This window comes from Amblyraja radiata, chromosome 10 (genome assembly GCF_010909765.2).
Source record: "Amblyraja radiata isolate CabotCenter1 chromosome 10, sAmbRad1.1.pri, whole genome shotgun sequence".
NCBI classification, from domain to species: domain Eukaryota; kingdom Metazoa; phylum Chordata; class Chondrichthyes; order Rajiformes; family Rajidae; genus Amblyraja; species Amblyraja radiata.
The window spans coordinates 34,383,108-34,396,657 of NC_045965.1; the positions used below are offsets into that span (position 1 = coordinate 34,383,108).

General features: G+C 44.9%; 1 protein-coding gene across 2 annotated transcripts in view; it reads left to right on the top strand.

Moving 5' to 3' along the window:
- fggy (FGGY carbohydrate kinase domain containing) overlaps window positions 1–13,550 on the top strand; it is a 178,323-nt gene that overhangs the window by 115,030 nt on the left and 49,743 nt on the right. For both annotated transcript variants that reach the window (XM_033028522.1, XM_033028523.1), the window contains exons 11-12: window positions 3,543–3,690; window positions 10,384–10,458. In XM_033028522.1, the coding sequence (XP_032884413.1) occupies window positions 3,543–3,690; window positions 10,384–10,458 (223 nt within the window). The remainder of the gene's footprint in view (window positions 1–3,542; window positions 3,691–10,383; window positions 10,459–13,550) is intronic.

Consider the following 13,550-nt stretch of genomic DNA (forward strand, 5'->3'; position numbering starts at 1 on the left):
TTATATTCTGGAAAATGGCAGAAAATTTGATGTTTATGCCTGTTTACCAAATTGGCATAGAAACTGGTGTAAATTGGAATGTTTCATCATTTGTTTGGGTCTCTCAATTGGAAAAAAACAAGCAATTCCATGGAAGCAAAAGGCTTCATTATCAGCATGCGATAGAAACAATGGGGCTTTCAACAATGTGTAGGAGGGAACTGCAGATGCTGGTTTAAACCGAAGATAGATACAAAAAGCTGGAGTACCTCAGCGGGTCAGGCAGCATCTCTGGAGAAAAGGAAAAGGTGACTTTTCGGGTCAAGACCCTTCTTCAGACTGAGAGTCAGGGGAAAAGGAAACAAGAGAAATAGATGGAGATATAGACTAGGTATGTTGCAAAGCCTACCTGAAGCGTCGTTGAAAATCTGCCGTTGTGGGTGTGCGCGATTTTGGCGCCGTTTAGAGGGGGCGGGTTTAAAACGCGATTTTCTCTAAGCTGTTCCAATCGAAAATGTTCAGCCTAGTTAATTATTAACGAAAAATCGCTGGAAGACCCCGTCGCAAAAGCTATTATTAGGTTTAAAGGCCTTGAATAATAGTTATAGTAGTTTAAAAATCAATCTTTAAACCCGCGACAGCCAGCAACCGCAGGGTCTCATAAAGCAAACCACAGAAGTTAGGTTGTATATTTTTACATTAAAAAGGGCTTTTAAAGAACCCTTTATACAAAGTTTAATATTGCAAGTAGCTCAATTTGGCCCCATTATATCCCGCAGTATTTTTCTCGGCATTTGGGGCACAAATCTACCGCAATGTGAACGTTCTAAACCAGCGCGTTCCACAGGGACCCACTGGAAAGCTGATTTAAAATGGACTTTAATTTGCAGCAATTGAACACTAAATTCCTTCCATTTGGCCTATAAATTAATGTAAATGAGATTTAAAAATCATGTTTTATTGTGAATTATTTGTGAATATTATTTGGATATTTAGGCTATTTAAAAATGTTAATCATTTATTAAGAAATGGATAGATGTTTAGATCTAGTAATTGAAGTCTGAAATTAGCTACAATTAGGTAACTAACTAATTATATGCTTTAATTTCAGGTCATCCAAGTAAGATTATTTTATATTTGTTTCAGAATGCTTCAATCTATGATAACTGAAAATTTCATTCAGTTCTCTTAATTTTTAAGAAAGTTATGGGCTTTTGACTGTTCACGATCACAGCTTTTTTGTTATGTCCATAGAAAATCAATAGGGAACAAGATGCTCATTTCCCAGTATGAAAATGGCCATAACTTTTTAAATACTTGAGATATGAAAGTGAATTAGGTGTCAAATTAAACTTATTTTTATGCTTTATCTGATGGGATAAATTACAGACTTGATTTTTAAAATCTCAAAATTTTGTAACATTGCTATATAGACCAATACAGAACAAATGAATGAAAGATATGCACAAAAAGTAACAATGATTAAGGAAAGGTGGATCCGACAATGACTCATTGTGGGCTAGGTGATAATGAGTTGTACAGACAATGAAATTCAACAGGACGACAGTGAAATTAGTGCGATGACTAGGGTGGGAGGAAGAGAGGGGATGCAAGGGGTTACTTGAAGTTAAAGAAATCAACATTCATACTGCTGGGTTATCGGCTCATCATCATCGTTGAAAACATCAACGGGCACGGTGCCTTACGATGCTATGTACGACAGCGATCGCAACAGTCAAAAAGGCACAACAGAGGATGTACTTCCTGCGGCAGCTGAGGAAGCACAATCTGCCACAGGCAATGATGGTCCAATTCTACACGGCCATCGTAGAGTCTGTTCTCACCTTCTCCATCATCGTCTGGTTTGGCTCAGCCACCAAACGCGACACCTGGAGGCTGCAGCGAATCGTCCGATCAGCAGAGAAGATTATTGGCTGCAACCTTCCCTCCATTGATGAACTGTACACTGCAAGGGTCACGAAGCGAGCGGGCAAGATCATCTCTGACCCCTCTCACCCTGGCCACAAACTCTTTGAATCACTTCCCTGTGGAAGGCGACTCCGGACTGTCAAAGCTGCCACAGCCAGACATAAAACAGTTTTTATACATGAGTAGTTGCTCTACTCAACAGCCAAACATCTGTAGCCTCCCTTTGATCTGGTATTTTGTTGGTTCACATGCTTGATCAATGGTGTTTTTTCATTAATGTTTTATTATTATTAATGTTTAGTGTTTTCTGAGTCATTCGTAACTGTCACTGTATGTCATGTTGTTACTTGTGGGCGGAGCACCAAGGCAAATTCCTTGTATGTGAATACTTGGACAATAAACTTACTTACTTACTGAAGTGTGGAAGGCTGTTGGCTCACTAGGAGCTCATCTGGTCTTTAACAGGTCTTGTTTTTGGTACTGCTGGGGGTCCACAGCCTCCTCCTCACCTGGCAAACCAGGTGGGGGAGACGGTTTAGTCGCCGACTATCCGACCATGGAGCAGGTAGCGCGGGATTACATGGTACCTGTGGCAGGGGCCAATACGAGGCTGCCCAAGCGGAATATGAGGTGCTGTTCCTCCAATTTACATTTGGCCTTCAACAATGAGATGAATGTAGATACATCCTGAAAAGTGGACTGATAATAGGCTCATCTGCAACTGTGATGTCTCTGAAATAATATCAGTTGAATGATTTGCATCATTGGAGTATCTGAATGTTTTGAAAATGCAGTTAACTATTTTCCCTTCTGCAATAAATTTGACATGTTGTATTAACCAACATTTTAAAATGTATTAACCTAAAAAGGCCACGCTACTATTAATATGTTCACAATTAAGTTCACAATTACAGTAGCTAACTTTAAACTGGTTATTCGTACCCATACTTTTGGATTGTTTTGTCCTCAATTTACACTGCATTCCACAAAATGAAAAGAACTTCAGAATTTTTGAGTGAAGCATTTCAACAGACAGTACAGCTGGTGAAATAAGATATTAATTGGGTTTACAATCTCTGTATCTCTGTTTTGTTTCTCCCTGGATGCATTAAGTTTATTATTAATCAATCCTGGTTAAGGAGTGCCCATATTAGTTAGTGCTGAATATGAGATTTTTTTCTGGTTTATTCGAAAAATCAAACATTTATCAAACTAATGAACTTCAAATGATATTAAGAGAGAAGTAAGCATGAATAATCATTTGAAGGATAAATAATTTTGCTACAAGAAACCTTTGTCTTAAACAGATACCATTACAAAAACCATAGTTTTAAATATATTTAAACTCCATTTTAAAATCAGAAGTAGGGAAAACGTTTCACAGAGTATGCATTTTGTTCTTGTGCATATTTGCATTTGCATACATGCCTTGAATCTGCCCCAATTACTTTACAGTGTAAACATAGGCTCGTACGTTTTTTTTTGACGCAAAACATAAGCTCACTTTTCAAAAATCTCATATAATTTTATTCCCAAAATGAAAGCAACTAAATGACCATTTTTATTCTTGGCATATAACTGAGCAATGTTATAGTTATAAATGGTTGATTTCAGAATGTTTTCTTTTCTTTTAGTGGGAAAAATGTCTACATGTACTTAAACTGTCACCTGGAGTCCATTAAAAAGTGTTCTGCTGTGGGCATGCTAACAGTTGATTTACATGTTTGGCCTGATTTCCATGGCAACAGATCTCCCTTAGCAGATCCTACACTAAAGGGCATGGTAGGTACATTTCACTGTTACAAAGAAACCTTTTACAGATTTGGTTTGAAACAATGACAACGTTTCGGAAAAAAATGTATGTAATTTCTTTCTAGCTGCCAATTTGATTGATTTTTGTTGAAATAATTTCTTTTTGTCAGAGAGTGCTGAGATATTTTTCTTCATTAGCTGCCTTTTTCCATTTATTTGGCTTAAAGTTTCTGTCTGATTCATTACTGTTTTCGACTAGTCCTAAATATCTGAGCTTTTTTTATTTTCAATGTGGCTGGTGTTCTAAACGGTAAATTAGAATAATGGTTTATTTTGTCCTTAAAACAGTTTTCAGAGAACGTTTAGCATGAAAGGAATGTGATTAGAATTTTCTCTATTGCTTTTTGTGCCTATTTGTGTAGTTCTCATGTCATGAACAGTCTATGTGCTTGGCCGTCTGAGGAAGGTAAGGCTGTACTTGCTTATCTCTTCCGCCAAACCATATTCTCCCAAAACGTAGCTGGATTCCAGCAGCATAGGATAATAGGAACATAACAATGTAAGGACCATTAACATAAGTAGCCATATGGTCTCTTGAGACTACTCTGTATTCAAGAAGATCATGGCTAATCTGATGTTATTACTTATTATGACACAGAGGGAGACCGTGGACCAAAACCCTGCCTATCTTGGCTTTCAGTACATTAAATGATTCAGCTTTCTGGGGTAGATAATTTCCAAGGTTTCTGATTGTCTGAGGAAATGTCTTCTAGTTTTCATCTTCATTGAGCAATCCATTTTACTAAAACTATGCCTTCCGTTTCTAGACATGCAGGGAAATATCCTCCCAGAATCTTACTTTTTAATAATATCATCTACCATTCTTCAATACTCCAATGAGTGTGGGTCCAACCTATTTAATCCACTCATAAGCTAACCCCTTTTTTCCAGGAGTCCACCAAATGAATCTTCTTGAACTACCTTCAAAGCAAGTATAAGAAAGCCAAAATTATTTACAAGATTCCCAATATCGTCTCATTCCCAATTTTGAACATTTGAGTTGACTGATGTAATTATATTACGGAATGTTCATGCAACAGAACATGCAACAAATAAAAATATTTTTCTCGGAAATTGGCTGAAATATGACATGATGACCTTAGAAAATTGCCCCTATTTTTAAATCATTGTACTGGAAATAAACAAGATTTAATTACTTATTAAGAAAAGAATTACAGAAGGCAATATTAATAAAGTGTATATTTAAGATAAAAGCACAGATGAGGGATATATGGTTAATTTTACTTTCATTTCCAGCAAAAAAAAAATTTACAATGCAGAGCACAGCAAAGAAAAAATAACATTTATTTTATACTGTGTGTGGAAAGAAGTTTGCAATTTTCCTTCAAGGCTCTGCATATAACGTGCAAACAATTGGAAGCTACCAGCCATGCACAGTATGAAACAGACATGTGGACTTTATTTTTGAGATATTTATGTGCAAGTGCAAGTCCTATGAGCAACATGAGCCATAGTGCAGAGGTAGACCACTATATGATACCACCTGAGTAAGATGGAAAGATAATTAGTCCATGGAGTCCACAGCAGGCATTAGGCTGCCAATTAATGCATATGGTCAAATCTTATTCTTTGGGACAGCATTCCATCAACCTTGACCATCACCTGATCCTGACTCTGAAAACACCACCCCAACCAAAACCAGACGGTGGTGATAGTCAATCCTAATGGCCCTGACTTCAGCCCACATGCTATCCCATAGGCTAAACTTAAGACATGAAGTTTAGAAATAAATAAACAAATGGTATTTTGGCGAGACAGGCAGGTTGAGTAAAGCAAGTCTTTTTTTGTAAACGACAAACAAAAAGAAATATATGAAAACCGCGTCCTGGGTCAGGCAAATATATATAATAACTCCTGCTTTACGGGAGGAGCCCTGTCGACTGAGGAACAAAAGCCTGCGCAAACACACCCGCGATCACGTGATAGCACCAGCCAATAGCGAAGGTTTGCATTGCCCCAAGCCACCGGGAGGTGCCGCTACAGGAAACGCCCAGAACCCGAGGTATGGAACCGAGTGGGAGGCCGAATGAGGCGACCGGACGAAGTAGAAATGAGAGGAACAGGCACAACCGACGGAACAGACAAAACTGGCGGAACAGAACCAGCAATCGGTAAAGCCACAGGGAAAACAGGCACAACAGGTGCAACTGGGACGACCAGAGGACGACCTGTACGCCGGGGTTGAGCCACCACCACCGGGCTATCGATATCCACGTGGGCGGGCTTGAGACGAGCGACCGAAACGATCTACTCTCGACATCCAAAAGAATAGTTGCGACACCAGAGCGCAACACCCGGAAAGGACCTTCATAAGTCCGCTGCAGCGGAGTCCAGTACGAGTCCCCGCGGAGAAACACAAATAAACTGTTAAGCTCCGGCGACACATATACCGGAGCAACCCTATGCCGAGAGGTCGGGATGGGAGCCAGGCCGCCCACTTTCTCCTGGAGGTTCGCCAACACAGACGAAGTGGGCTCCTGCTGCCCTCGAGCCGCAGGAAGAAAATCCCCGGGAACCCGCAACGGGGAGCCGTACACGGGCTCAGCGGATGGCGTGTCTAAATCAGCCTTCGGGGCCGTGCGAATACCCAGCAATACCCAAGGCAACTGGTCGACCCATTCTGGGCCCTTGAACCGCGCCTTCAGCGCCGACTTCAAATGCCGATGGAAGCGCTCCACCAACCCGTTGGCCTGAGGGTGATAGGCCGTGGTGTGATGCAGCTGAGCCCCATACAGTTGTGCCAAAGCCGACCACAAAGCTAAAGTAATCTGAGCCACCCGGTCAGTGGAGATGTCCGCAGGCACACCAAAACGAGCAATCCAGTGGGCCGTGAGAGCCCGAGCTCAAGACGCGGCGGAGGTGTCGGCGAGTGGAATTGCCTCTGGCCACCTTGTGAAGCGATCCACGACAGTCAGTAGGTGGGTGGCATGTGAGACGTCGGCAACGGACCCACCAAATCGACATGAATGTGCGGGAAACGGCAGGGGGGGGGGAACCACAAAATCCTGCAGCGGCACCCGCACATGCCACTGGACTTTCGACATCTGTCTGTGAATACAGGACTTGGCCCAGGCTGCAACCTGTTTACGGAGGCCCAGCCAGATAAACTTGACCGCCACCAACGCAGAAGTCGCCCGGGTGGAAGAATGGGCCAGACCATGGACAGGTTCGAACACACGCTGCCGCCAACCCAAGGAGACGATAGGCTGTGGTCTCCTGGTGGACATGTCACAGAGGACCAACGCACCTGCCGGACTGAACGGGACATCAGTCAGCGTCAATCCCGAGGCAGCCATCCGGTAAACGTCCATTTCGCCAGCCACGTGTTGCGCGGCGCCCTGCCCCGAATAATCCACGCCGGAATCCACAGACGCCACAGCCGGGACGGCAGGGCGAGACAAAGCGTCTGCGACCAAGTTCAGCATGCATGCCACGTGCTGAATGTTGGTGGAGAACTCTGACATGAACGGCAGGTGCCGTTGTTGCCAAGCTGACCAGGGGTCGGACACCTTGGTAAAGGCGAACGTCACGGGCTTGTGGTCCGTGAAGGCTGTGAAAGGCCTGCCCTCGAGGAAATAACAAAAATGGCGGACAGGCAAATAAAGGGCCAGGAGCTCCCGGTCGAAAGCGCTGTAGCTTCGCTCCGGAGGTCGCAGGTGACGGCTGAAAAATGCAAGCAGCTGCCAGCGGCCGGTGATGAACTGCTCCAGAACCCTTCCGCCAGCCGTATATAAGGCGTCCACGGTGAGGGCAGTCGGTGCAGCAGCTCGTGGGTGCACTAGCATGGTGGGCTTGGCCAACGCCTCCTTCGCACCGTCGAAAGCAGTCGCAGTCTCATCATCCCACATGAGATCCCGTGGCTTACCGGCTAGGCACTGAAACAAAGGCCGCATGATTCGGGCCGCTGCCGGCACAAAGCCATGATAAAAATTTACCATGCCGACAAACTCTTGCAGCCCCTTGATGGTGAGTGGCCGAGGAAACTGCTGAATGGCCTCCACCCTAGGGGCAGTGGGGCCATGCCCTGCGAGGTGACGTGGTGTCCTTGGAAGGAAATTGAGCGAAGGCCAAACTGAAACTTGGCAGGGTTGATTGCAAGCCCCTGATCCTGAAGCCGCTGGAACAGCACCTGTAGGTGCGCGCAGTGTTCCTGGTGGGAGCGGCTGGCGACCAGAATATCGTCCAGGTATACGAAGACAAAATCCAACCCCCGACCCACCATATCCATGAGCCGCTAGAAAGCCTGCGCAAAATACTTTAAACCAAACGGCATCCCCAGCCATTCAAAAAGGGCGAATGGGTGATGATAGCGGTCTTGGGTACATCATCGGGGTGGATGGGAATCTGGTGTAGTCGCACACCAAGTCCACCTTAGAAAAAAAGGTAGCACCATCCAGGTGGGCCGTGAAGTGCTGAATATGCGGGACCAGGTAGCGGTCCGCGGTCGTGACAGCGTTCAGGCATTGGTGATCCCCACACGGTCTCCACCTCCCAGATGATTTGGGGATCATGTGCAACGGGGATGCCCACGGACTGTCGGAGCGTCGCACAATCGCCATGTCCTCCATCTGGCGAAACTCCTCCTTCTCGATTCGTAGCTTGTCGGGCGGGAGCCTGCTCGCCCATGCATGCAATGGGGACCGGCAGTAGGGATGTGATGTACCACCCTGTGCTTAAGAGCAGCTGTGTGAAAATGGGGGGTCAGAAGTTCCGGGAAGTCGGCAAACAGGGAGGCCCGTCCCCATCTGCCACCGATCCCAGCTGCAGGCTGGAAGGGTCTGTGGGCCTTGGGCACTCCAGCGGCACGAGGCGTCGGCCCCGCACTTCCACCATTAACGAGAAGGCCCGCAGGAAATCGGCGCCCAGTAACGGCTGGATAACGTCCGCGATGGTGAAAGTCCACGAGTACAGGCGGGAGTCGAGAACGAGGGAAAGAGTCCAAGTGCCATAAGTGCCAATGGGGCTACTGTTGTTGGCGATCAGGACTGGGCCACGCTTACTGGCACATATATTGAGTCCCGACAAAGGAAGAATGCTCAGCACAGCCCCGGAGTCAACGAGGAAGCGAAGATCGGAACGGCGATCCCGGACATAGAGGCGATGATTCTGGACGACGGCGACAGCCTCTACTGATGATCGGCCGAGGCATTTCCCGGAAACGAGCAGGGGGCGCGGCATCGACGGGCCTCTGCACCCCAGCGTTGATGGTAGTAGCACCACTGCTGCTTACCACGGTCTCCGGGCGGCGGCTGCAGTGAGACGATGGCAGCGGATGGCTAGACGTCCCTGCGAGGCTGCTGGTGAGAGGGCGTGGACACCCGGTTGATGGATCCACTGTCCTGCTGCTTGGCGAGCCACAGCTCGTCGGCCCGTTCAGCGAGCTGCAGGGGGTCGGTGAAATCCGATCCAGCAAGGAGCAGGCGGATGTCGTCGGGCATCTGCTCAAGGAAAGACTGTTCGAAAAGCAAGCAAGGATGGTGGCCATCCGTCAGGGCGAGCATCTCGCTCATCAGCGCGGACGTCTTACGATCGCTGAAGCCGTCCATATGCAGAAGGCGGGCGGCGCGATCGCGGCGACTTAGCCCGAAAGTGCGGAGCAACAACGCCTTGAGGCCCTCGTATTTACCCAACGCGGGCAGATTCTGCAGGTACGGCAACAATCGGGTGGTAGTCTCCTGACTGAGCGGCCCAACCACGTAAAAGTAGCGAGTGGCGTCCACGACGATATTGCGGAGCTCGAATTAGGCCTCGATGTGGGTGAACCACACTTGAGGATGCACCGCCCAGAAAAGGGCAGTTTCTGGGCCACCGCGTTTTGCTGGGCGTCGAGGTTTTCGGCGTCATTCATGGTTGGGTTCCGAAATCACGATTGGACCGGAGGGGTCACCACTTTGGCGAGACAGGCAGGTTGAGCAAAACAAGTCTTTATTTATAAACAACAAACAAAAAGAGGTATACGAAAACCGTGTGCTGGGTCAGCCAAATATATATTAGCTCCTGCTACATTAGAAGATTGAATAGAAGGAGACGGGGAAAGAAACAGGGTGATACAGGGCTGCGGGGGTGTTGTGAGAAAAAGGGTGTGTGTGAGAGACCAAGATAGATTGGAAGAGAGAGAAAGGGGCATAGAGTTTATGGCTGTCAGAGGGGGTGGTAGAGCTGGTACAATTAAAATGGTTAAAATATATTTGGATAGGAAAGGTTTAGAGGAATAAGAGCCATTTGGGGTTAGCATAGATAAGCATCTTGGACGAATTGGACCAAAGGGTCTAGTTCTATGTTACATAACTCTATAAATCTATTTTTTAAATGGGTGTTGGGTATTAATAGGAATTACAATCAGTGGTCCAGAAAATCTATTAGTGGTCCAGCACCACCAAAGTACGTTGGAATAATACAATTTTACTATACATAAAATACAGTGTTTAAACGTTATCCTTTTCACTCAAGATTTTCCACTGGTAACTTTTCAGGGTTAATTTCAGTTTGATTATTTAAGAATACCAATAACATCATGAAGTCTGTTTTTAAATCATTGCTTACTAATTACGTCCAAAATAAATGGGATAATGTAGCAATTGAACGTTTGAGCCGAGTTATGTCTTGAAATTATAATAAAATGCCTTTCTCTTTCATCAATAGGTAACTGGATTAGCACTGACTAACAGTCTTGATGATCTTGCTAAGCTTTACTTAGCTACAGTTCAAGCAATTGCAGTAAGTAGAGTTTTAAATGATTCATTATTTTGAACTACAGTGCATACTTTCACTGAGCAATGCAGATTTCTCTTAGTGCACCATCATCGTCATTATTTAAAGCGATGATAGGATCTCAGGTATCCTGTACCTGCCTTCTCTCCATACCCCCTGATCCCTTTAGCCACAAGAGCCACATCTAACTCCCTCTTAAATATAGCCAATGAACTGGCCTCAACTACTTTCTGTGGCAGAGAATTCCACAGATTCACCACTCTCTGTGTGAAAAAGAAATTCTCACCTCGGTCCTAAAAGACTTCCCCCTTATCCTTAAACTGTGACCCCTTGTTCTGGACTTCCCCAACATCGGGAACAATCTTCCTGCATCTAGCCTGTCCAACCCCTTAAGAATTTTGTAAGTTTCTATAAGTTCCCCCCTCAATCTTCTAAATTCTAGCGAGTACAAGCCGAGTCTATCCAGTCTTTCTTCATATGAAAGTCCTGCCATCCCAGGAATCAGTCTGGTGAACCTTCTCTGTACTCCCTCTATGGCAAGAATGTCTTTCCTTAGATTAGGAGACCAAAACTGTACGCAATACTCCAGGTGTGGTCTCACCAAGGCCCTGTACAACTGCAGTAGATCCTCCCTGCTCCTATACTCAAATCCTTTTGCTATGAATGCTAACATACCATTCGCTTTCCTCACTGCCTGCTGCACCTGCATGCCTACTTTCAATGATTGGTGTACCATGACACCCAGGTCTCGTTGCATCTCCCCTTTTCCTAATCGGCCACCATTCAGATAATATTTTCCTAATCGGCCACCATTCAGATAATTCCAAGAGCTCTCCCGAGTTAAAAAAAAATCAAACTCGTGGTAAACACGGAGAATGAACGTAGCAGGTACGTCGGAGCTCGGGGACGTCGCTTAGCGGCTCGTAATGCTAACGGCAGGTACTCGGGAAGACTCGCTAATGGCAGGTAAGCACGGGAAGACTCGTGAAGATTTTTCAACATGTTGAAAAATGTCCACAAGAGCCCCAAGTACCGACGAGTGGCCATTACCGTAAATCTCCGAGTTCAAATCAGGGCAAACTCAGGAGAGTTTAACTCAGCGGGTCAGGCAACATCCTTGGAGAACATGGATAGGTGACATTATGGGTTAGGGCCCTTCCTCAGACTGTCATTTATGTCACCTATCCATCTTCTCCAGGGATGCTGAGTTACTCCAATACTTTGTGTCCTTTTTGGAAACCAGCAGCTGCAGCTCCTTGTTTCTACCTTTAAATCAACCATTCAGGTATTGCCGCATACCACTGCCCATTTAGTTTACATGGTAACTAAAATGAGAACGTTTCTTGATCCATCCTAAATCACCACATGGAAGCAGTCTAATCTACCGATGCTTTGTGAATTATTCCAAAATATTGGTGCCACCACTCTCTTGGGGATTACTCTGGGTAGAATTTCCTCATATTAGTTCTTAATTATGTTTGAACTTTGTGTATGCTAGTTGAGTTCCAGTAGTTATGTGGTAATTTGGAAATAAGACTGAATAAATATTGTTTTTTCTTGAAATGATTGGAAGTCTTGCTTTCTTCACAATACTAATTATTACACTATCCTGATCAGGTCTCATCACATTAGAGTTTGACTTTACTAATCTCACAATGGTAGTAATATTTGACAAGAAACCTGTGTTGTTTGTATCAACGTTTTCTCAAATGATTCTGTGAATTATGCAGACTAACTGCTCATAATGAGCCGGAACGTGCTACAGTCTAGGTGGAAGTAACATAGAGATAGCCTGTATACGGCACTGTGGATGAGGTGAATACAGTGAAAGTCAAATGTACCTGCATTTTAACTCTTGCTCTGCCCCTGGATACCATTAGTCCAGAGGGATTCCATTAGTTGTTGAACTGAGGAGTTGAACATACTTCAGATCTGGTCCTTAAATCTTATGTCAACCATAGCTGGCACTTCTCAATTCAATTCAATTCAATTCAATTCAACTTTAATGTCATTGCACAAATACTAAGTATGGGTACAACGAAATGCAGTTTTGCGTCAGTCCGTAGTAGAAGTGCATATAGAAATTTAAAAAAAAAAGAAGATACAGAATAATCAAAAATACAGAATAATTAAACAATGGGGATGGACGGACCGGAGAAATCTATCGGCGGGACTCCGAGTTCAGCAATGTGATGGTATAATTGTAGAAGCTGTTCCTCATCCTACTGGTACGAGACCTGAGGCACCTGATGGGAGGAGGGCAAACAGTCCATGGTTGGGGTGGGAGGGGTCTTTAATGATTTTCCCAGCCCGTCTCAGACACCGTTTTCGGTGGAGGGCATCCATGGCAGGGAGCGGGGCACCGATGATGTGCTGCGCGGTTTTCACCACCCGTTGTAGTGCCTTCCTGTCCGCAACAGTGCAGCTGCTGTACCATACCATTGAAACATATAAAATTCTAACGGTGCTTGACAAGATAGATGCAGAAGTAATGCTTTCTGTGACTAGGTGGTCAATTACCAGGGGTCACATCCTCAAAATAAAGTGGACTGAGTTGAGAATAAAATTATTTATCCAGAAGTTAGTGAATCTTTTGAATTGTCAACCCGAGAAGGCTGTGGAGATTTAACCGCTTAGTATACTCTGAACAAAGATTAATATATTTTTGAATAATAACAACATCAAAAGATATGGAGTTATTATAGGAAAGTGGCGTTGAGGCAAAAGCTTAGTTAAGATCTTATCGGGCAGACAGTCAGAACCCTTTCCCCCAGGGTGGAAATGTAAAAAACTAAAGGGCAGAACTTTAATGTTGAAGGGGATAGCTTAAAGATGTACAGATGTAACGATTTTTTGCAGAGAGAATGGAGGATGCTTGGAGTGCATTGCCACTGGTAATGGTAGAAGTAGATAAGAAATTATGTTAAGAGGCTTTTAGATAGGCAAATGGATATGCAGGGAATGGAGGGATATGGCAGAGAAGATCAGATTAACTGGGCAACACGTTCAGCACAGACAATGTGGGCTGAAGGACCTGTTCCTGTGCTATGTAGTGATTGGCAGTAAACATGAGCGGCTGAATGGCCTACAAGTGCACT